Source organism: Arctopsyche grandis, chromosome 8 (genome assembly GCF_051622035.1).
Source record: "Arctopsyche grandis isolate Sample6627 chromosome 8, ASM5162203v2, whole genome shotgun sequence".
NCBI lineage: Eukaryota > Metazoa > Arthropoda > Insecta > Trichoptera > Hydropsychidae > Arctopsyche > Arctopsyche grandis.
The window spans coordinates 6241105-6267866 of record NC_135362.1 but is presented as its reverse complement, the minus strand read 5'-3'; the positions used below and the strand labels follow the sequence as shown (position 1 = coordinate 6267866).

At 32.2% G+C, this 26762-nt stretch overlaps 1 protein-coding gene across 1 annotated transcript; it reads left to right on the top strand.

Moving 5' to 3' along the window:
* Nucleotides 1-40: 40 nt before the first annotated feature.
* LOC143915269 (pyrokinin-1 receptor-like) lies at nucleotides 41-26042 on the top strand. Its single transcript, XM_077435828.1, has 2 exons — nucleotides 41-758; nucleotides 25810-26042. Exons 1-2 carry the CDS (start codon nucleotides 164-166, stop codon nucleotides 26040-26042), a joined length of 828 nt encoding a protein of 275 aa, XP_077291954.1. The 5' UTR covers nucleotides 41-163.
* Nucleotides 26043-26762: the final 720 nt, after the last annotated feature.

The following is a 26762-nucleotide window of genomic DNA, read 5'->3' as shown; positions in this document are numbered from 1 at the left end:
TACAACCACTGATCCATCGAATTCAAACTCTTACGAGGACACAGATCTAAACAGAGACCCACTTTACGTAGTAGTACCAGTTACAGTCATCTATGCCATAATATTCCTGACTGGAGTAGTGGGAAACGTCAGCACCTGCATAGTCATATCGAAGAACAAGTCAATGCACACAGCCACCAATTACTATCTATTCAGTTTGGCCATCTCAGATCTGCTCTTGCTTATCACAGGCCTGCCCCAGGAGATATACTCGATCTGGTCCAAGTATCCTTATGTTTTCGGTGAGGTGTTTTGCGTTCTGAGGGGACTTGCTGCCGAAACTTCAGCCAATGCTACCGTGTTGACCATAACTGCTTTCACCGTTGAGAGATATGTTGCAATATGCCATCCATTCTTGTCTCACACCATGTCCAAGTTGTCTCGAGCTATCAAGCTAATCTTGGGGATTTGGATAGTGGCCCTGGCTTTCGCCATTCCACAGGCTCTTCAGTTCGGGCTCATGACCCATAATGATATTGTGATGTGCACCCAGAAAAGGGTCTTGTTAGAGCACAGCTTTGAGATTTCAACGTTTCTCTTCTTCTTTATGCCGATGACGCTCATCACCGTGCTCTATGCCTTAATTGGATTGAGGTTGCGCAGCTCTGACATGATGAAGAGGGAGAGGAGTACCAGACCGTTGAGGACCACAACTGGCAAGGCGAATGGAACTCGTCGTAGTACCAGTCAATCGTCGAGGCGTGTTCTGAAAATGCTAGGTGAGTTTTTAGTGTTTTTTTTTTATTGTTTTAGAACAAATATTTGAAATATTTAATGTTTGTAGTCAAAAGTTTAATTATTTTTTATTGTAAACATGTATCTGTAAGGCCAGACAGGATGTTAAAAGGCCGGAGAGGCATAGCTTTATTAAATTCTTCATTCAGTGCTATACAAATTCCTTTCCGCGAATAACAACGTAGTAAATAAATTTAAATAAAAGTTATGAAATGTAAATAATGAAAATAATAACTACGAGCCCTATATAATTTTTCAAAAAACATAATGCGTGTTTCGAAAAATCGTTTCCAAGAATTGTGTGACTATACGTTCCTAGTATTGTTTTTCTAAAGAAAGCGAAAATTTGACCTTCATCTTTCTTTTAGTGATAGTTTGTCTTATATGTATAACTTTTTGAGGCCATTCTCAGGATGAGGCGGCCTTTCTACGTCTTTGTGTATTTTTATCTTCTATTTGTCTTCTTGCTGCTTCGTCTTCTCATTTAAACTCCTCGCTGTATGTTCGATGGATGGAACTATTCCACCGACCGCCTTTAATAGAGATTAAATTGATTAATTAATTAATTAATCTTATTATTATAATAATTATTATTAGTTGCTTTAATTACTCGCTGTAAGGCCGAATGATGAACCTGATTTTAGCTTAAATTTTTAACCATTGAATATAATCAGTACGAAGAATTGGGGGGATTCCAACCTATTCCAAAAAATTTGAAATGATTTTTAGGTAGTACCGAAATATTATTTTCTGTTCGGAAAAGCTTGGGTAGCACTGCCTTATTGTATATATCATCATCATCTACAGCCATTCGCCATCCACTGCTGGATGAAAGTCTCTCCAACACGCTTCCACTCGTCTCTGTTTGCGCAACTCTCATCCAACTTACTCCACACCTTTTTCTTATTTCCTCTACCCATCTTCCATGAGGTCTTCCTTTTACCTTTTTGCAATCATATTTAGTTTAGTTCTGTTTATACATATATGAGCAATTAATCACCTAGTTGACCGATTAGAATTGAATCTGCCGGTTCAACTTTGAAATAAGTTTTAGCAAAATCGCAAAACTGCTTAAATCATTTTTTTGGTAATTTTTCTAAATTTATTAAATCAAAATTGACAATCATATAATAATTGCTCGTTTATTTGTATTTCGAACCGAGTACGAAACTAGTAGCCTGGTAGATCATAAGCAGAAAGGATAATGTTATTATTTTTTTTTAGCTTATGCTCCTTTTAAGATCACATATATAAGATGTATTTAGATAACAGGTATGTACATATTGATTATTTAAAAAGCCAGGAGTATGAAAATATTTTCATATATTTTTATTAAATATTTTTTGAGTAAAAACTCCTGGAAAATTGCATTCAATCAATTCTATTGTACATACATACGATGTATGTATGTATATTGTAATAAACAGCCTGGAGTCATTTGATATTTTCAGAAAATTTTCAATTAAATTATTTTTAAGTCTCATTAAAATTCTCTTATTTATAAAGAAAGTCATTTAGATTTTTAAATTATATAAACAACTTCCTGGGACGAAATTAAAATTAAGACATATTTAGGTAACTGTAAAATTAACCGTTTTCAAACAATCTTTGGTGGTTTTTAAATTTTATTTTTAAATTTAAAATTAATATTTATTTAGCGCTTCTGTTTCAGAGTTATTCATTTCCTTTTTGGAATTTTCACAGCCCCATCAAGGGTAGAGATTGCTCATTTGATGGGTAATTAGAATTATTCTCGTGCGAGTATTGGTGCCGCACAAAGGTTCAATTTAAATCGCGGCATGAAAAAATTCAAATAAATTGAAAGTTCGGCTTCAAAAAATCATTTTACTATGTGTAATATAGAACAACAGAAATTGAAATGTCAAATTACAAAGTTACTGTCAAAATTAACTGACCATTTAATTAAAATACACACATTATATGTATTTGTATGTACATATAATAAAAGCAATCATTTATTGGCCGATTTTCCACTGATTCGAATGAAGTGATTGTTCATTTTGTTTACTTTATGTATAGTAAACGATAAAGTAATAACAATAACAGACTAAAAGCATATAACGTTACTCCCCAGTTGAATACAGACGGTATTTTAATTGTGTTATGGATTCGGGTCGATGACTGTAGTAATTCTATTTGATGCTCAACTTCTTCAGAAATTAATATTATTAATTTCAATTTGAAATTGTTGATATTGGTAAAATAGTTTGTAGGTTCTTAATCAAATTTCAGCACGAATAAAGTATGCCCAAGTTCAAAAATAGTTTTAATACAATTTCACGTAAATTGAGACTTTTAAACGTACGCATTTATGAACTTGTGTTTATCTTCTAAGAACTTACATACGTACATATATTTAACTTTGAAGAACAAGTTTAGAATTAAAGAACTCCAAAAGCTATACTGTATCTCTATGGGTACCATTTATCGGCCCGGTAAAATAGACAAATTTATCACGACATAATATGCAAATGACCATCTCAAAAACATTTCGCCCTGCAAATAAAAAGAGTGCCCCTCTCTAAAAGAGCTTGCACGATAGAATCGGTGTCTGTACGGCAAATCAAACGTCAAATTGGTTGCCAGTAACAAAAATAAAATTTGATAGTGAATTTAAATTTTTTTTTTTTTTTTACAAATTTGCCATAGTGACATTGCAGATTAGTTATTACAAACATCGTATAAATACGATTAATATCATTTTTCATGTAATAATACGAATTTTTACATTCGATAAATAACCACAGACATCTATGGTGAGAAATCTGGCAAAACCTGAGATATAACAATAGCTCAAGGTTTGCAACAGAAAATGAATTTACAATGTACTACCAACCCTAACAACCTAATCTTAAATGGATAGGTTCAACCTTAACTTAACCTAACCTAACCTTTAAATAATACCAACCCCGACAATTTAAGGTCTGTTCATACCTAGTCGGCACGTACCGACTTCAGCAGGTATCCGGCCGTACGAAAAGTATTCTTTGGTAAATTTTGTATGGGTATGTTCATATCAACCGTCACGTTTACGCCACGGCAGGCTTATAGCAGTACCCGACATTTCCTGTTCATACCTTACAGCAACATCCGTCAACGTATCGTATCCGTCTTTTTGGCCATCGTGGAGATATACACGCGAATTACGTGAGTCTGCCGCTTTGCTGTTTTGGACCAATTATCGACAGTGACAGTTGACAGCTGTTCAATCTTTCGACATGGTTTTGGCGCTGACAATGACTTTTTGACAATGCTTCCTTAAATTTTGTAGATTTTTTGGTGATTTGTGCTTTTATTTTACCCAGTATTGTTTCAAATTGGTGTCGGTTCATACGGAAATATTAAAAAAAATTTTGTCCACCATCCACAAGCTCCTTATACAGTGTCCAAAACTCTCCTTTTTTCGTGTAATTTATTTAACGGCTGTGCCAAAAATATTATTTGAATATTATTTGAAATATTATTTGAAAAAAATTAGTTTGAAGATTACAAAAAAGACATTTGCTATACACAATTGAAATGGAACGGAAGCATTTCTCAAGCGAATAGGGATATAATTATTTTTACATTATTTATTTGTAGAATACCTTTCTTCCGTACACATTACAAGAAATTATTTATTTATTAGTATTTACTCGCCAGATTTTCAGTTGACTCGTTTGTTCGTCACGATGGATCGCTATTGCCGGGGATCTTTTTCTTTAAGACGAAATTAGTTCAAAAGCATCTTGTTCGCTTCTCGAATTAAAATCAAGTCAATCATTATATATGTATAATGCTTTCCTATCGCAAAGGTTTAATGTTTCATCATATTAAAAGGAATTGACGAAATTTTATCAACGATATTATTTTACCAATCAGTTTCATTGGAATATTGTCTGTAATATAGTACACACGCATATTCACATGTATTTACTTAATTTATGGTCAAGAGATCCGTAGATTTTCGAGTACATAGATGTCTGCTGCTTTACATGAATATTAGATCAACATTTGTTAAAACTCAATTTATACGGCTTTATAAAGTTTAATTTTTGTTTCCTTAACTGTTGACTCACTATAATATGTATTACGGTTTCTGACCCGGGTCGACCCAGGACAAACATTCCCGGGAATTCACGGAATTTTTGTTGTCCCGTGACCCAGGAATTCTTATCTCGAATACCGGGAATTTGATTTAAACAAATCAAAAAAAAAAAAAAAACGATTATACAACATTTTCAAGACTGCGCGAAGGCAAATAATAAATAAAATACACAAAAAGAATCGTTAAATATTATCAACTTTGATTGAAACTGAAAGAGTTTTTTCCATTGCTGAAAATTTTTGTACCAAATATAGAAATAGGCTTTCGGATTCTCATTTAAATATTTTAGTATTATTAAGAAGCTTATTTAAATAAGTTTACTTTTATAATTACATTTTTTCCAGTTAATAGATATATAATATTATGTATTGTTTACTTTTTTTTATATTTTGTAAATAAATATTTTTTTTATTAATAAAAAATATATTAAACTGAAAAAAAAATGTTTTTTACATGTGTCCCGGGATCCCGGGAATCCCGGGAACGCATCCGGGGTCCATACCGTGTCCCGGGAATTGAAAAAGTCCAGGAATACAGAAACCCTAAAATGTATACATATATGTATATATTAAAAGAATCATATGTAATCAACCCATGACTTTATCTATGTTTTTGAGGAATATAAAAAGCTTACAAAACAAAATTCGATAATTAAATATACATACACGTTCACGTATGCCGGCTTTGACAGCATTTTCCATACACATTGAGCGCAAATGTAAGGAAACTTAATAAAAATAAAAAACAAAACACAAATCTGAATTACCGGCCAAACCTCGCAAAATGGCACAGTTTTAAAGCTATCGGAAGAATGTAGGAAATATTGTCTGACCGATTAGCAAAGTAAGCCTTAAAATAAACCTTGTGAAAAATATTTTTTTTCCTACTTGACAAATTTTTGAAAATTTCGCATGCCTCTAGTATTTCTTTTCTGTTGATAGAGATGGTTCTATTTGTATTTATTTGATTGGATAAATATTTAAATAAGACATACGTAGATAAGTAAAAAAATACTAACATACCAGATTTAGCTTGGGCAGTATTAGCAATTAACTGTTATTAGCAATCGCCCCTTAAAGACCTTGCATATATGTATATGTATATATATATGCAAGGCAATGTATATATATATATATATATATATATATATATATATATATATATATATATATATATATATTTATATATATATATATATATATATATATATATATATATATATATATATATATATATATATATACATATATATATATATATATACATATACATATATTGTCGAGCTAATTCCAGTACTGAAACTCTGTGTTTGTCTTGAACAAATACAGCTCGGCTCACACATCAATAATTCTGTCTTATATGCCTACGAGAATATTCAAAGTGGCGGAAATTGAATAAAAAACAAATCTAAAAAAAAATCATATCCGTTTTATTTTGTAGTCCCTTGAATCGTTCGAACTAATGAAAAAAAGGAAAAATTTTGATATTTGCCTTTATTTAAGCTATTTTAAATAATTTCGCCATAAAGCTTACAATTCCAGTGTAAGCATTCTAATTTTACGCAATGAAAGTTGAACCATTCTCTAATATTTCACCAAGAGACAACGGATTTTCAATTATTATATCCATCAAAATTATGCTCGTCATGATTAATTATATCAAAGTCACACGAATGAAAGGAGAAATTTCCCAAACGAGATCATATCTGAGATAATTTTGACAGAAGATTAAATACGTCTCAATGTTAGTCTATTTGTTATTTATTATTATATAAATATTCGGTATATTTTACGTGCCTTTTATCATAAATATAATACATTCTTAAATATTCGGTATATTTTACTTGCCTTTTATCATAAATTTAATACATACTTAAATTTACCGCTTTTCGTGGAGAATGTGTTGAAATTATAAAGAAAAATATTAAATTTCCAAGAAAAAATAATTGGTCTGCACAAAACGAGCGCCATTTTATAAATACGAAGAACGCAAACCTTTTTTTTATATTCCGAAAAAATTATCTCCTGTCTGTGTTTATTCAAATAAAGAAATCCGCATTCACCAAAATTTTACTTGAAAATGTATGTATATTTTTTCATAATTAATTTTGATTCCATTCGATGATACGATACGGTATTTCATATTTTATTCGACGAGGTATATGTTTTTAAAATATTAATAATATACTAGAATTTGTGACTGAAAATGATTAAAATAAAATTTTAAGGTCAATACACGTCAATCTTTTCGAGGTATGATAATAATATATTACTATTAATGTATTGTAAGTACATACATTTGAATGTCAAACAAAAATTGTTCTTTATTAGCAATTATACGTTTATTTCTCAATTTAATTTCATCATTTTGAATATTCCAGACAATTTATATATTATAATATGTACTACAATTTATATATTAATATAGAGTGTTAGAAACATGGAGCTTTATTTTAACTTAACAGCAGCTATGAAGTTAATCTCTACAGATCTCTCGGAAATCATTCACGGGTTTTAACTTAGGAACGATTTGGATTTTAACTTTGGAACTTCAATAGAAGAAAATGAATTCGAATTGTAAAGATTTTAAATTGCTCGCTTAAATTAAATATTTAAGCAAGCGATTACCAACAAGATTTTCAAATACCAACAAGATTTTCATCAGTGAATTGAAAAAATAATAACGTATTGCATTATTCTACCAATATATGTATTTAATATTTTGGACCTATGTAATTTGCAAGAGTTTTATCTATGATTCTAAAAAATGTAGTAGTTTTATCTATGATTCTAAACAGTGTAGTGTCATATGAAGGATATTTTAACGGTGGTTTCCATTATTTGTATTAGGAATTAAAATTAGATTATATTAGAGGGAAAAAAAATGTATATTGGATGATTGCATAAGTTCGTGTCCGTTTACTGTTGGTAAATGTTTACCGCTATTTATAAAAATCGGGCAAGAAATTATGCAATCATCCAATATATGTATGTACATATATGTACATATGTATGTCTATACATAAAGCTTTATTTTAAACGAATGGGGTAAATTATTCAGCATTTCAGACATTTGCCAAAAACTTATATGTTAATAAAATCATCTTAGAGTTTAATGGATACCACGTTTTCTTCTGAATTAAAAACAATTCAACAACGTAAAATTTTAAATGTTAGAAAGGACGGATACTCATTAGGACAATCCCAAAATACAATCCCAAAAAAAAGGTACCTTTTCCGGTCCAATTAAAAATTTGAAAAAAAACCTCGTCGTATCGATTAGTATTTCAGTAACCTAAGACTAGCGGTGTTCAAAAAATCCAAAATACACACACTTTTTTTCTACCAGTACTACCTAAGCTCAAAATTTTCCCAAAAACCGGTAGAACTAATTTTGGAAGAACTGATTTCTATAGAACCAGTATTGTAATCCCTAGTATTAGCGCATGTATACATACAGACATACATACATATATCTGAGCGCATTAAAACTTACTTTTATGAATTCATAATAAAATAGGCATTAAAATTAGTTAATATTCGAATCGAGAGTTCAAATGTTTTAAAATTGTCTTTATAAATAATTACAATATAGCTTATTACTATTCTGATGGAGATTTACTGTAAGTTCGTACAAACAAATGTAGCTATTTCATTGTGAAGCATTTGAGTATTCATACAAAGAACACAGAGGACTTAGAATGTATGTACATACATAATCGAAATTAAATTCAAAGAGATATTTTATTTATTTAAAATACATGGAGACGGCGGCAAAGCCGATAATTTTGTTTATATGTATATTTTTCACGAAAATTTAATTTAATTTTATGGTTGATTATTTTGTGTTGGTCTTAAAACTGTTAATGGACGTTTAATAGAGTGACTATTTACAAAAGTGAGTAATATAAGGCGCCTTCATTTATTGAGGATTATTATACAGAGGAAAAGGAGAAATTTCAGAGCGAGCACTAAATTTTCCAAGGTGAGAAACTTTGCTTTTAGGCTTAAACCAGATTCTTTAATAAGTATTCCGATCGGATTAATCACCGTGAAATGTAGTCTCCTGTGAAGTTATAGCTTATGTATCTATTCGAATATTTAAATGTACATTTCTATCGTTCGTGATAATTTCGCCGTTCGTAATAGAATATCTAGTCGAGTAGTGGAGGCAGACAACATCTTCTCGAAAACAATGAGCGAAAGCAACATTTCGCGGACAATATCCCTAAAATATACATATGTCTCAAGTCAGACTATGACTTTGTGTATATGTATATGAATGGGTACGAAATGTAACAATATGTCACCGTTTCCGAGGTTGTATTTCTCGTTTGAAACTTTTCACTTGAGAACTCGAGCGTCTCGTAATCACCTAATTTAAAAATCAAATTGAAATAACAGCTGGGGTTTCTCGAATTGAAAGGTCAAAGTTTTGTCAAAGAGAAGAGTATTCAAACATGTATATATGTATGTGTGTATATATAGGTAGATAGCGGTAACACTTTCATTAAAATTCAAATGAAAGTGTCGTTTGAAAGTGATCGTTTTGAACTTTAATTAAAATTATTTAGATATCAAAGATCTTGTTTCTACGCCAAGTTTCTTCTACACTCATTTAATTTCTATTGTAAGTAATAGGTAGTGGGAGTAACTAGAATTCGTGCTTTTTAGTAAAATCAATTTTGCCTCTTCAAATGCCAATTACTTACTGCAATATAGGTATGGTATATGTATGTGTGTATATAGATTAAAAACAATGCTCAAAATCTAAAACGTTTTTTTTAATAAATTTAAATAGAAGGTTGAGTGGTTGTGGAGCAACGCCCGTGGTTGATTTTATCAATTAATAGTGGTTTTTCGCTCAGTGTTTGTAATACAAACCACTTAAACAAATGGCTAATCTAATAGTAAACATTAATTTGTTTTTTTATTAAATTTATTTGAATCTAAAAAAAAAATTTTCAACAATATCAATAACGTCGACATAGAAACTTTGAATTGTTCGATGACGTCACGGAACCAAACAAACAAACATATTTACATATGTGCAAAGTCTCTTTCAAATTATATCTAATATATAATTTCGAAAGAGACTTTGTATATATGTAGCATTGGTTGGTTGGTTGGAAACAACACATTCGATTTTTTTTTCGATTCATAGGCGCCGATTTGATTTTTTTTTTTTTCGATTCAAAGGATTCGAAGGCCCAGGGGGTGAAGGCACCCAGGGCGAAGCCCTCGGAGGGTGCCGAGGGCGCTGCCGGATTCTGGTATATATATAATTTCGAAAGAGACTTAGTATATGTGTTTGTTTGTTCGTGACAGTCAATTTAATAAAAAAACAAATGAATATTCAAATAAATTTATATAAAATAAAACTAAAGAAATCAATTAAATTTAATAAAATGTTTACTATTAGATTAGTCATGTTTAAGCGGTTTATATTAAAAATACCAGGCGAAGCCGGGTAAAACCACCCGGGCAAAACATGTATATATAAAGGTCAATGATTTTTCCATTAACATATAATAGGTAGTTATTATTATGATAAAGGTTATTATTATTATGATGTTATGATTGTGTGACTGGTCACAGTGAAGCGTTATAGTACTCATAATGTCACTGTGGCTAATATGTTATAAAATAAAATAAAATAATATATTTCTTGCATATTTGTTGAATCAAAAACTTTTATTTGACCATATATGTCTCCATTTGTATTCTATGTACTGGTATGTTTGATTAATTGCTGGTACTTACATATGTTTATACAAAAATTAATCTCGTTTTATGTAGGTATAAAAGTTAAACCGTTTAGAATTTTTCTAGGAATAGAGTAATCATGAATCGATTGATTCATTGGTCGAATCAATGATTATATTAATGACCGCTATCTTTACAAGTTCTAGCGCTTTCATCAAATCATGAATCAATTAAAATTCTTTCTAAAAAAGAATGATTTGTCAAAAAATCGATCAAGAATGCAAAATTCCATTCGAACATTCGATTCGATTCCAGTCGAACATTCGAACGACTCGACGAACCATACCGTAACAATCCACTACCACTACCTCAGATAGGGCTGATTCCGGTTTCCGACCTTCGCTAATTTGAGTGAACAATACCAATATGGACAATGACTTCAATTAATTGTAATCGAATTTTTGATTTCTTTTTAATTTTAGCTAAAAGATTTTAAGAGACTAGTACCTCTAGTTCAGCGGTTCCCAACCTGTAGTCCGCGGTTGATGGTTAGTGGTACGCGAAAAAAAATCAGTAATGGCAGACATGCAGAAATAAATGATTTACAATCATAAAAATTATAATATTTTTTATATAGTTAATAAATATTATCTAAACTAATCATAGTCGACGTCAATATGTAGTCAATTATCGAAAATCTGGCAAAATCTACCGTTTTCCTCTGATCCGGCATGGAGTGCATTTTTAAATTTACTCTGTTAGCACTCCAATAAATAAATAGCTTGAGTTTGACACTTCAAAAGAGCTCGATAACGATCTTTAATGTTACGGATAAAATTGAAAGTATGATTGGAAAATTAGATTTTTGGAAGCTGTGTATCGAAAATGAACAACCTGAAGTATTTGAAACCTTACACAGTGCTTTCCCAAACCAGAAGAAGCAAACAATTGTGTTTCAAACCCTTTTGATAATGAACATTTTCGGACAGCTCGTCATTATCAATCAAGAAAAAGGAGAACGTGATTGAATTTTCAAGTGATAGCATTTTAAAAACTGAATTAAAAAAAAATAAGGTTTTTAATATCAACAGTTTGGTGACAAAGCGCATAAATTTCTGTTGCCGTTTACTAGCACTGAACTGGTTGAGAGAGCTTTTTTTTCGTATATTTTTATAAAAGGCAAATATAGAAATATAGTAAATGCAGCTCCAGACTTAAGAGTATATCTCGCATGATTTGAACCGAATTTAAAAAAAAAATGTTCATCAAAACAAGCACAAGAATCTCATTAAATTTATTTTGTAAGGATATTTAATTAACAATAGAAAATATATTATATGTACTTTGTAATTTTGTGTTTGTATTAAAATCATTTATTAGCAATGGAAGTATGACGAAATACATATATTAAACTGTGAGCATATTATAATTGTTACTCTGCAAATAACTTTTTTTCCAACAAACTTATTAACAAAACAGGTCCATTGCGTCTTGGATAGAACAACACGGTTATTATATTAATTGAATATTTTCGAAAGTAAAACTGAATGGTAAAGTTTTGTCTTTCAAATTAAACCTAAAAACTCAAACAATGACAGATGACGTCAGTACGGCAAGTCAAAGACGGATTTATCGAAAACATGGAAGGACCAAAATAAGCCTTGTCTGAAAAACCTTGTAGGTGGAACTTCTCACGGTACCAAATAAACTATATATGTATACATACGTATATGTTTGTTCGTGTTTTAAAAAGGCTCGGAATTCTGTGCTGAAGTTTGCTAGAAATGCACGACAACGTCAATTTTTTAAATAAACACTGATCTACATATGTGACAGTGAAAAGAAAGGTTTCACAGTGTACATATTTAGTTAGAAGTAAATATTTGTTTATAGCACAGTTTTCACATTGCTCCCCTACGTTAGTACGAAAGGGCGTAAGTTACGTCAGTAGATTTGCCCTGCGTATGTATGTGTAAGTTAAATCTGGGCTAAAATTATAATACTATCGTGAAAACTTTCGTTAAATTTGCAAATCTACAATGGTTGGGATTAATTCAGCATAAATTCGCAAAGTCAATAATATCGCACCGTATAAACAAGTTCGGTTCGTTTTACAATATTTCATACCTATACATATATAAATTTGCTCTATGTAGTAATCGATATCTTTCAATTACGTTTCAGGAAAAGATACTCTAAATGGAAATGCTTTTATGAAAAGAATATTTAGCAAATACACTTCAGTGTGTTCGGTGTGAATTTTAACGTTTCGAATTATTATTTTTAGAAAATTGATACACGAATTAAAATAAAGTTATATGTAATTTATAGGCGCGCGTGTTCACGGATTAATAGAAAAAAGTTGAGTGCGCGCATTACACGCTCACTGATCCGACTCGTTCACCTGTTCGAAATTATGAATGAAGGTGTGTGTGTCTTCGCGGATGTGTGTATGTGTGTACGCTCCAGCGCAGCGCATCTGACGCTGCTTCACTCGGCCTGACGTTCCTCGGCGCTCAATATCAGGAGCACATGTCCAAGCCCGCTCCCAATTCCTCACTTCCCCGCTTCCCGATTCCACGTGTCTCATCGACGCGAGTGGTCGACGCGTCCGCCACATATTAGCCAGCAGCATAGCTCGGTCGTTAAGCTTCTGCCTAACACCCAGAGGCGCTGGCTTCAATCCCATGAGCTGACCTCGATTGAAAATAGCTTTTCTGAGTATATCTGTAGTGCTGCTGGTCAGACCTGGATTTTTGTGCTCCAGGTCGATCGAGAGTTTGCCAATTTTTCCTATCAGAGTTTGCCAATTTTCTCTGATTTAATTGTTGAAACGGTTCCCGATTAAAAATTGGCTAAAATCCTTCCTACCTACTATGTCACCACTATTTGAGTATGATTAATTTACAATAAAAATGTAGTACAATTCATAGATGTGTCGTTAGATTGTGAGTTTAAGCCAGTGTCTCGTAATTCAGCGACTTGTATAATAAATAACAATACTGAATTATTTGTAATTGGCCAGGAAGGTGCATTGAGGTTTACCTGTAAGGCCTTCCTGGTATAAAATTTAATAAAATAAAATATCCACAAACATACATACATTGCGTCCGGTTTTTTTTATATATATTACTAGTGCTGTGCCCGTTGATTTCAACGGGTGGCTTCGGAAAGGAATTGATACACGAATTAAAATACAGTTATGTGTTATATATAAATTTTATTTTATTTTTATTTTACATACATACCAGGAAAGCCTTACAGGTAAATCCCAATGTGCCTTCCTGGCCAATTACAAATTTCAATTACAATTACAAATGCAGCATTTTTATTGAATAAGTCGTTGAATTACGAGACACTGTAAAACATCTATGAATTGTACATAAATTTTATTGTACATTAATCATACATCAAATAGTGGTGACATAGTAGGTAGGAAGGATTTTTAGCCAATTTTTTTTCCGGGAACCGTTTCAACAATGAAATCAGAGAAAATTGGCAAACTCTGATAGGAAACGATCAACCTGGAGTCACAAATCCAGGTCTGACCAACAGCATACTCTGAAAAATACATTTTCATTCGAGGCCCGGGCCAGGTATCGAACCCCGGCGCCTCTCGACGCTAAGCAGAAGCTTAACGATCGAGCTATGCTGCTGGCTATCTCGATATATAAATATAGTGTAAGGTAATTTACAGGGGTCTACCTCACGGTACCGAAAGTGAAAAGGTCGAAAAAGCAAATATCGGAAGGCAAAGATCGAAAATCAAAAGATCTTAAGTCGAAACATCAAAACAAAAGGGTGCATGGTAAACGGTACTATGTATATATAATATATATCAGTGGCATGCGGTGAAATTATCTCTATTATTTTTGTCATACAGCCTTGTTCAATGTGCGCGCGCAGGATACGGCAGAAAAAGCCTGTTCCTCTTGTTCCTGTTGTATCCTGCTCGCGCAAATTAAGTGAGGATGTACGACAGGGGGAGAGATAGTTTTACCGCACGCCACTGATATATATACTAACCGTTTTTCATATGTATGCAAGGTACCCAATTTACAGGCGTACGCGTGTGTTGATGCGTCGTTCACACATTCGAAAGATGAAATAATGTGTGTGTGTGTGTGTGTCTTCGTGGATGTGTGTATGTGTGTATGCTCCCACGCAGCGCATCTGACGCTGACGCCACCAGTTCCAAGTCAGGTGCCAAATATCAGGAGAACATGTCAGACGTTCCAGACCCCCCCCCTGCTTCCCCGCTACCCCGCTTCCCTGCGTCTCCTCGACACGATCTATCGTCACGCCACACTCCTATGCATAAAGTATACTCCTGGTATTCTAAAATTTGGTTTTTCGAAATCCCCATACTTTTCGATACACCACAAATACCAACAAATAAAAACCGTTTGGTATAAACAAGATATGTACATATGTATATGTATAGGTAAATATATTCGTATAGGTATATACATATGTATGTATGTATGTATGTGTGTGTATTTTTCAATGCCGTATTTATATGAAAATAAATATGTACCTACATATTTTATTGCAAAGCCTTAACGCTACATTAACGATTTTTTTGCGTGCCGATGCTTGAAAAGTTTTCATAGATTTTCCAAGAACATGAGAATTTTCGGTTGGAGGCGAATAATATCAAAATGAAAACGTGATCGTTGCGTGTGCTTCAATACACAATGTTACATAAAAGTGAAGATAATTGAATTCATGATCGAATAACTTGATCTGAAATTAAAAATTCGCTTGGAAAGTTAAAAAGTATGTGAAAAATTGAAAAATTTCAACGAGCGCACCCAACAATTTCAAAAGAAAATATGTATTCTTTAGGGTTTTAATATAAAAAATAAAATTTAAATATTATTTCATGTTTTTTTTTTTATATTTATACCTACTACCGTTGTACCGGTAGAAGGAAAAATAATTTACCGTTTACCGGTTTATGAAATTTGACTATAAATTGCAATTTCTACTGCGAATACACAGTTGGTGAAATTATTAAAAAAATCTTGTAATAAAAAATGAAATACGGAGATAAACAATGTTGCTAATAACATATTGAAACTTTGAATTGATTAGTAAAATTATATTCGATTTTTTATATACTTGTCAAAAAATTTCAATTTTTTAATCGGCCGAGAATTGGATTTCCTTTATGTCTATTATTTTTTATTGTTCTTTATAAAATGAAAGAAAAAAAATATTTTAATTTATATTTAATACTAGTGTTGTGCCCGATGTAATATCATCACATTGGTTATGGCATATTAAGCTATTAATTAAAAAAAATAAAGGAAATGTGTCGGTCCTGTGTTCGATTCGCACGCGGTCGTATTTTTTTCAAATACCTTTTAAATATATTTAACTAGCTGTATTACCCGGCTTCGCTCGGTATTTGTTATATAAACCGTTTAAACATGACTAATCTAATAGTAAACATTTTATTAAATTTACCAGATTCGTATTTACCGGGCATAGATCTATAAGAAAAGTCTCAAAATACGTGTTTCTAGTAATAACACTGTTCGTCATTTGTCGAACAGTGACTTTACTGGAGACACGTATTTTGGGCATCTATTTTTGTCAATTTTAGCATCTATTTTTATGAAGAGTTTCGATGAATTTTAATAAAATTTATATACATATATACAATTTAAAGACAACACAACAATTAAAAAATAATAGAAAAATTCAAAAATGTTTTGGAATTAAAATTACATACAAAAAATATGAATATAAAAATATAATACCAATTAAAATTTATTAAAACTCAATATGGAGCATATTTCTATAGATTCTTTTTTTGAGATTCGTGCGAGATCGGTAATAAGGCTTCCAATCCCGGGATCCCGGTGTTTTCTGGTACCGTGAATCCCGGGATTACGGTGCTGGCAAAATTTCTTTAAAAATATTATTTTTACAAAAATAATAAGGAAAAATCATAAAACAACATTATATAATGAACAATAGTGGGATGGGCAATTACAAGCATAGTCCATTTGTTTTCTCTGACCCGTTTTGACGCTGGCTTGCGAAAAATACTAAATACAATAAACCAGAGGTGGGATTTTTTCTCAAAAATGTCAAAAATGTTGTGACCACGATTATTTCCACACCTCTGAACATATTAAGCTGAAAATTTATATGTGTATTCTTTATGTAGAGTTGATAAGGTTTTGGTCATAATTCGTAAACCGGAAGTAGAACTTTTCTCTTGTGTAATTTTCCCAATATTTGTGTTCAATTTGTATAGAAAATGCTCATAGCCGATATGTGTGATTACTAAAGCCCGGACCCAGAAGGTGCCGTGCATTGTTTAAATGTTGTAAATGCATTGTTAAAGGTTTGCCGAACCTTTTTTAGAAAGGTTTTACAACAATAGAACAATGAGCGGCCCCTTGGCTATCCTAACTCTAGTGATTACATAGATAAAGTCATGGGTTGGTCACATCCGAATTTTTTTACATAAAATCAATGTAATTGCAGTTTTTATATTAGGTGGACTGTTTCGAAGAATAATTACTAGACGGTACAAACTATTTGTAAAAAACGAATCAATGAATCAAAGTGTTAGGTTTTTTATTTCATCTTAGAAATCTAGCAAAGGGATGCGAACCGAAAATTTAAAGAATGCAGCCAAATTCTCAAAACAAGAACGCCAATATGAGAATTATATGAGAAATATCGAGAGATTTTGCAAAATGCAATTGAACGGTTTTGAAATATACAGTTGAACTTTTTTTTTTTGTTATACATTTGATTTCCCGGTGCTAGCACCGGGATCCCGGGATCGGAAATTTCTAGCACTACAATCCCGGTGCTGAAGAAATCTTCCGGGATTGGAAGCACTAATCGATAACAATTATATTGTATTTACTAAAATACCTTACAACATCCACGCTATTGACGGGACACCAAATAAATTTTAGAGCTGCACAACCAAACTCTTCATATTTAATTTTTGTTGCCATCAATAAAAGCAATATATCCGGCGTGGATTCACTTTTTATATTCTCTATTCATTGCCTAAAAAAGTGCTGATATCCTTCCAAACATTGAGCCTGTGTTAATACATTAAACAATGGAAGGTTTCTAAAAAACTGTTTTTTTAACATTAATATTAGATTTTGTACCTGCATGGTTTACTCGTATGTTTGGAGGAATAGATTTGTCTCATTTAGTATTGAGTGCGAGTATAGTTTTAAGACGCTTTTTTGACCAGCCTTTTGGATACATACATAGCTCCAACTGTCTTCTTTTGTTTACAGTAGTAGACAAAAGCAGTTGCTTGATTTCGACAGGAAAAACACCGTCTATGATTAACTGCAAGCTCTGTTTTATCCCCTCAATTTCAAATGTTTTATCCGGCAAAGGGCTGACGACCCTTCTAAATTGTATTAATTTTATAAATTATATGCAAATTTCACTTTTTGTTATTTTAGAATATTTTACGAATTTAGCATTTATTCCGAATTTTAGCATCAATTAAGCATTAATAGCAAAATGCCCAAAATACGTGTCTCTAGTTATTACTATTCATATTGTAACTTTTTAAATCATGTATTAATCCGAAAGCACCCGTTGAATTTTCAACGGGCATAAAACTAGTATTATATGTACATATTATATTGGAACACTTTTCGTAGAGAGTACGTGCCACACCAACTCTGTACGAGCATTTTTTTTTTTTAAACGAATGTATGTAAATCTAACCTGTTGCATTACATCTTTGCCAGTTTCACTCAGGCTTTGTATCGGCTATAATAAATAGCCCATATGTACGTATACAACATGAATATATGTATGTCCTGTCTGCGGAAAACTCGATTTTCGCATGATTTTCATCCGAAAAAGGATATTTTGTGTTGTTTTCACATTGTCCTCAGACTTCACGCCACATTAAGTCCCTTTTATTCCTTCGCAAGGAGACAGTGTTGAGTTTCCCGTCTCCCTTTAATACGATTGCTCTCACAGACCCAAAACGGGACATTTATTTTTACATTCCGAGAAGAGTGGAGATACAAAGGAAGAAAGCACAATACATATAAACATCACGTACGTGCGTGCAGGCGTATAAAAATTTACTTTGGTAAAGGAAGAACAAGAAAAAAAAAAAGTCCTGTTGAGTCCAACTTCACAAACGTTTTACGCGTCGTTACGTCCGATAAAACGGAATAAAATTTGTTTACAAACCGAAAAGGTAAAAAAGCACTATAGTCAAATATAAGATATTATTAAAGTACGCCCCACGAAGTAATTACTATTGTATCATTGAGTTAATCAATTATATAAAGTTCAGGGAGCTTATTTTATTTATTTTTATTTTTAACATACATATTAGCCACAGTGATATTACAGAGAGCTCTAACCCGTCTCTGTGGCCAATAATACAATCAAAACGTCATAATAATAATAACAACAACCTGTTACATCTTGATGGAAAAATCATTGACATTTATAATTGATAAAATCAACCACTGGCGTAGCTCAGCAACCACTCAACTAGCTTAGCAGAGTTTACATTGAAGAATTTAATTTCACCAGCAACTCTACATAGATATTGGAGACACATTAGACATTATGAACGAATTAAGAGTCTTGTTTCAGTATCTGTTTGTCTTGAAATATGAAATACTAGTGGTTTTAAACAGCTTAAATATGGCAGAACAATCTAAAGTATTAGATGTGTGTATGTCCACATGTACAATAGAAATATGCATAAAGTAAAATGTATCCCCATGATACAGAACGTCTTTTCCAACTACAGGTGCTCGCTAGATAGTTAAAGTATTTTAAAGCGGTAATATGTATATCTGAATCAACAGAAAAAACATTGGACTATTGATTCTACCTATAATACTCAATTTATTTATTTATTTAAGTTTAAGTTTAGACCATTATGGCATTACAGAAGTCTCTAATGTGCCACAATGGTCAAAAATACAGAGATATGAGGAAAAAAATGTACATGATGTTATGACTAGTCACCGGAGCCTGAGGGGGCCGTGTATTGTTCAAAGGTTGTAAATGCATTGTTAAAGGTTTGCCGAACAATGGATAGCACTGTGACTATCCTACCTCTAGTTATGACCTCAAAAATAATAAATAGTGTTGCGTAGGGGTGGTTGGAGGATCCAAATAAAAGGTCAAAGTCGCTTCACAGCATTTATTGAGTGATTAAGGAGATCCACGCACTGCCAGTGCTTCGTCCAGAATGCACTCAGATATGGCCTAAGTACCTGCTTATAAAGAGCAGGTCACTCACTGCATCCTCGACGTTCGTTTACTTCCCCATTGTTTAGGCACGTACACGGACATGCAGTCCCACGCTTTCGCGCTGTCAGTTCTGAGAACTCTAGAATGAAATCAATTGCAACTTGTCCAAGAAAAATAGCAAATATAAAGATAAGCGGAAATCACTTATCATTAAAATGAAACTAATCATCATACAAATAACGTCATCATTTTAGTATAAAGGGAGACGATCAAGTTAGAACTAATCACATTACGCTGAACGACACAGACGTTATATTGTGTTTCTACTCAACTCCTCTCGTGAAACCCAGCGAAATCCTTGTGAAACCCTTGTGAAAGCCCTAGTGTAACCTTTGTAAAACCTTTTTTAAAACTAGTTTTTGTAACTTTAACTTCTATAGACATATTGAATATTGAAGTGAACATTTGTTAAAGTGTCACGACTGTAACAATAATTATAAATTCTATCAAATTTAAATTCAAGTGACTTTTATTAAAGGAAACACCATATTTTTTATCTTGTTTGCCCGTAGATCAAACTTTGATCTGCTTCTGAATCAGATACCAAAATACATACAGCAGAAAACTAAAACTTACTATTAAACCCATTTCTACTTTGCAATTAATCTAATAAATTCAAAATGAGATTCGATGATACACCAACACCAGAATCGATACCAGCAATAGCAAGATTTACTGTAGGAGAAATATCGCTATGCAGAACTTTCAACTTAGTCATCAAGTTTTCAACTTTGGGATCACTATCATTCATACTCAGAGCAAGGAACCCAAGAACTTTAAATGAGGCAAGTAGTATAGCGATTGACGAAGAAATAATTAGCAAAATTCACAACTATAGTAAAAAAACGATATAATTGCCACACGTCTAGTAATTGTTATAAAAATAAATCAGGAAACGGTAATAAAAACAACTGCTTTTTAAATCAAAGATTCGAGAATATGAATATATGGGGTTTGGTGCAAACGATCGAAAAGCGCCAAACAGATTGAACCACAGATTAACTCGATGGCTGCTTTAAACGCAATTCTCGACTTCACGAATGAAAAATTGCACATCAGATGACGAGTAACCTTTCGATGTGCACAGATGCAATTATTAAAATGGTAATTATTAAAATTGAGTTGGATCTTTCTGGCGAGTTTTTAATAATTTAATAAGGGAAAATTCGGAACTTAAGTATCAGAAGCACAGAACGTATACAGGGTAGGTATGTCGGGACTTCGGGTAGATTTCGCTTAGTGTAAGTGCGAGCAGTGCGCACGCATAAGGTACTCGTGTCGTTAATCTGTGGTTCAGTCTGTCTGGCGCTTTTCGATCGTTTGCACCGCATCGGAATATATGTATGTACCTATGTGGCGACTAAGAAAGTCTGCAAATATTGCAAAAAGGAAGGATGCTCGGTTCGACTCGACCGATTTCATTATCAAAAATAATTATCATATTCGAATTCAATGGGTTTGATTGTTTTTCAAATTGATTGGCTCCGTTTTGCAAATTCAGTTTTTTTTGCTCAGTATAATTAATAAATTTGGCACAGTTTTTTTATAAGAATGCTCCTAAAATTGACATTTTTTTTTGACAATATCATGGGATGAGCAATTTTTGCGAATTGGGTGTAATTTATATACATATATACATTGTACATACATACAAATATGTACGTACAATGTATCTAAAATATATTTGATTTTTAAAAATTTTCTATAAACAAAATACATTGGACATATGTACATGCAACAATTATTTTGAATAAAAATACCAATAATTTAATTTTACTACCGCCATCTATGTATAAAACTAAAGACTACATAGACGTCACCCAGATTTCGAATTTGCAAACTTCAAACGTGTCTTATGCGATATTTTATCTATATCGTAATGGCGGAGGATCAATTTACTTATATTGATGACCAAAATGAGCAATATGGCAAAGTATGAAAACGATCGTAAAGAAGCAAATTTTTTCCTGAATTGTAATCGTAAGTGAAACGTAAAGGAGGTTTGTAATAATATGGAGGAGATATATAATATGTATGTAGAAGGGAAAAAGGGTATATTAAATATTGTATGATATTATTTTTATGTAGTGCCTGTTTTTTTCTCTAAATTTTTTCCTCAAAGGGAAATAAAAAAAAAAAACATAAAATTTGTGTTTAATATAAGCAAAATTCCCTTGAACGTACATACCTATAAATATCTACATATGTACTCAGTTGAATGAATTTTCGCGGAAAAGAAATTTGTTACTTTATTTTTAAATGCTTACATAGGTAAATGCTCCCCAAATTTATAGCAATATTAAAAGTGTCAATAAAACATAATGAAATTTGTCTTTATTAAATATTACATACTTTCTGGGAAAAAAATTCTCAGCGCTTTCCGTGACCTGTGAAAATTTCCACGAAATTATTATAAATATTTTAGAATACATATATCATTACGAGGAATATCGATCTTTAATCCAAACATACATACGTACCTACATACATACATATGTGCACATATTTACACACGTACGATGTCAGCACTTCCGTTTCCACACCAGACTTCACCATTAATTAATTTCGGTTTTGAACTAAATCAATAGCTAGTACATATACTAAATATGGTTATAAAACGTTTAGATTGCTGTCGTATTATATGTCTGTATATTTATCTAAGACATATGTATGTTTAATTACATTACCCTTATAAAGTTGAATTTTCTCAACTCGAAATAAATATTTGATGAAGGTCACGTTCGAATTTTATGTTTTCAGTTTTTAATTGATTTTATTCAAGTAAACAGGAGTTGTAGAATTTATCGGACATTAATTCTGTACACGCAGTTTTAATACGGTTTTCATATTTCGCATAAGTTTTTGATGTTTACGAATATAAAGTTAAATAAATATATGTAATATTAATAATTTTCCAATTAATACTTTTCGAAGTTATACGAAACCTGGTTGGCTAGAATTGATAAATATGTTTATATGTATGTACATATAAACATATTGATATAAATAAAACTGGTGAAAATTTTACACGGATTTTGAATAATGCCTTCTGTCTCCAAACAAGCGATTTATACCGAAATCTTTTTTTAGTATTAAAATTTTTTATCTACGAGATTTATTTGTTTCAATTTATTGACGAGAATTCAAAATCGTCAATTTTTTCTTGATTTTGATAGTAAAAGTTGTAATTTAGCTACATATTTTTATTAAAATTTCGGAGAAATACTAATTTTATTAAATACAAAAATTTTATTTCGATATATGCATGTATTTCAGCAGGTTCCACGATGAAATGTTCCCGGACAAAACGGCGAACGACACTACGTCCCCGACAAAATGAATACCCGACATAATGTCCACGGAAAAAATAATAGCGTGACATAATATAAAATTCGTGTGTTCAAAAACGAAAAAATGTTTTTTTACGAAAAAACGTATAGTAAACCACAAACCAGTCTAGACAGACTAGTAGTTTGCATATAATGCTTTGAACAGAGTGATCACGGTTTCAAATCTCACTGTTTTCTGGTTTCTGACCAGCAGCACTGCAGAAATACTCCGAATAAGTTATCTTCAATCGAGGTCAAGCCAGGCCTTGAACCAGGAAACGACCGAGCTATATTAAAACATTTCTTAATCGTATGAGTATTTTAATTTAATCAGCAGAATAGACTAGTAGTTAGCATATAATGCTTAAAATAGACGGTCACGGGTTAAAATCCCACTGGTTTCTGCTGGTCGGACCTTAGATTTGTGACTCCAGGTCGATCGTTTCCTATCAGAGTTTGCCAATTTAACTGATTTTCATTAAAACGGTTTCAAAAAATCAGCAACCTTACCTATTTTCTCGTAAAATCTCGAATTTTCAGCAATCTCGAATTTCGGTGAATTGTATAAAATGCTGCAAATTTCCAAATTTGACCATAGATGTCTCTGTGGATATTAATTTATATGTATGTATGTACTTTATATAATACTAATAATATTTGTATCAAATGAACAATTTTTCTGGCCAGGAATGTGCATTGGGTTTACTATTAGGGCTTCATGGTATAAATTAAACATAAAAAAATACGTATATAGTAAATCTATTATTTCTGAATTATGGGTTGATTAAAATCTACTCTAAATTTCTATAAGTAAAAATTCAAGTCGTCTATGTAGATGTTAATTGATTTTACAGAATTGTTTAAAATGCTGCGAATTTACAGATTTGACCAATATACATATGTCTCTGTGGATATTAATTGATATGTATTTATTTACTTTGTATAATACTAATAATATTTGTATCAAATGTACAATGTTTCTGGCCAGGAAGGCGCATTGGGGTCACCTGTTAGGCCTTCCTGGTATAAATTAAAAGTAAAAAAAAAAAAACAATATCCGTTTCGTTTGCCGATTTGCGATTTCATTTCAATCAATAATCGCAAAATATTCGTTTTGTCCGAGGATGTTTTGTCGTGACACCATTTCAGCGCTACAGCAAAATATGTATAATACTGTTGCGTAGAGGTGGGTGGTGGATCCAAGTAAAAGGCCAACAGTCGTTTTACAGCATTTATTGATGATTAAGGAGATACACGCACTGGCAGTGCTCAGTCCAGAATGACAAGATATCGCCTACGTACCGCCTTATAAAGGGTCGATCTCTCAGGACGTCTAATCTGTTTACCTGTTGTATAGTCACGTATTCGGATATGTATTTCCACGAAATTGGGTCTCCCCGTACCGATTCTGAGAAATAACTAATAACGGTCATTGTTTAGCCTAAATGCACTTAGAGTCCAGATATAATCCTGGAAGTAAGTGCAAGCACTTAGTTAATCCGATAACAGATATCTGTTGGTCTAAGTGCAAGCACTTAGTTAATCCGATAACAGATGACCCTTGTCTCTAGGATTCTATTCGCTTAATCCGCGGCGTACGTAACAATACTTTACCAGCTAAAAGAGCGATCGAGCTTATAGACAGTTGAAATTCTTGATGATACCTCAAAAGCGAATTTTCCCAAAGTCGAGAACAATCTCAGTGGAATTTTAGAATGAGGAGATTCCTCAAAAGTCGTTTGATCCCGTTTCAATTTATATATGTATACATGTAGGTATTTGATAAGTATGTATATAAAAATGAAATTGTATCATACAAATAACAGATCTGCAATGAAGAAATAAATTTAATTCTATGAATTACCTTAACTTTCAAAAACAACTATTGAGGCTACTACCACACATTGACACATGTACAGTACATATGTACGTAGCATGTGCTTTCACATTAAAGAAACTCTCACATTTCAAAACTCCCCCAGGTTAACCTGGCTAGTCACCCAAGGTACTCAAATAAAATATAAACTAGTAATTACGCTTGACACATATTCGTATCTCAAAGGGGTTAATTAACCAGCGGCGTGGTCTAGTGGTGAATGTTGAATTATTTCGTACTTGATGTTACGAATTCGATTCCCCGCTAAGTCTCGCCGTTGGCCAGACCTTGATTTGTCTAGGTCGATCGTTTCTTATCAGAATTTGCCAATTTTTCTGATTTTCATTGAAACGATTCCTGTAAAATTGACGTTTCCTTCCTAATATTCTGTTGCGAACCTTTAGTTATTGTTATATCTTAGGTTTCGCCATATTGCTCACCATAGATGTCTCTGTGGTTGTTTATCAAATATAAAATTCGTATTGTTACATGAAAGTTATTCCTCGTTATTTATCGTATTAATACGATGTTTGTAATATATGTATACTGACCATAGATGTCAGATATTTAGATTTACATGTATCTATGTAATAATTATGTGGACCAGGAAGGCGCATTTGGGGTTTACCTGTTAAACCTTCCTGGTATATTTGTATATATGCATGGGAAAATATGTATGTAAAATAAATTATATTTTATAACCGTTTATTTATATGTTAACAGTGGCTGTTGTCGTCGCTTTTTTCATCTGCTGGGCTCCATTTCACGCCCAGAGGCTGGTAGCGATCTACGGGACCAGCAGCAATCATCAGGCCATCTCACCGACCATGCTGACGATCTACGCCATCATGACGTATGTTTCCGGGGTTCTGTACTACCTTTCGACCACGGTAAACCCGGTGCTGTATCACATCATGTCGAACAAATTCAGAGAAGCTTTCAAGGTATGCATATGACTCTTCGTGAACCAAAGAATTTTCACAATGCGGAAATTTTCTTTGGATCAATTTCATTTATCTTAATTTTCATATTTCAAGTGAAAATATAATATATTTATCACCAATCCAAGCAGTGAAAATGTATCAAACAATGAATTTACAACGCTTAACACTATACATTTAGCCCTAACAACCCAATCTTAATTGAATATTGATTTTATACCTACTATAACATATTGATCTTGTTTACGTGCCACAGTGCGATGAATATAATATGTAAATAGGTATGTATTTACATATAAACAGGAAATCAAAAGGTCGTTCCTGAAAGTTATTTCACAACATAAGTGGAATTTCTCGTAAAGATGTGACAATTTGCGCTTAATCGTTTCGAATTGAAACGTAGTTTCTATGAATGAAATTTTATCGAAAAATACAGGCATATTATTGTATGTATATACATACATATGCAGGCATATTATTGCATCATATTACATTAAAAATCAATGCAAATGGCGTACGTGGATTAGGTTGTCTGGAATTTGTTTATTTTCAGTATTTAATGTGGCAGTTTCGAATTAATAAATTCACTGACAACACAGACTAACCAAATGGTAATAAATGCGATCAGGCGGTTGTTTCAATTATAATAGAAACTTTCAAATGATTCACACTTTAAATAAACTAAAAATTAAAAATAAAATTGATTTATTATCAGATTTATTGTTAATTATTTAC

Bases quoted from the DNA above. Each gene is read 5' to 3' on its own strand.
- LOC143915269 (XM_077435828.1), top strand. From the start codon at position 164: ATGCACACAGCCACCAATTACTATCTATTCAGTTTGGCCATCTCAGAT. The intron at 759-25,809 runs GTGAGTTTTTAG...ATATGTTAACAG, and splicing joins GCGTGTTCTGAAAATGCTAG to TGGCTGTTGTCGTCGCTTTT.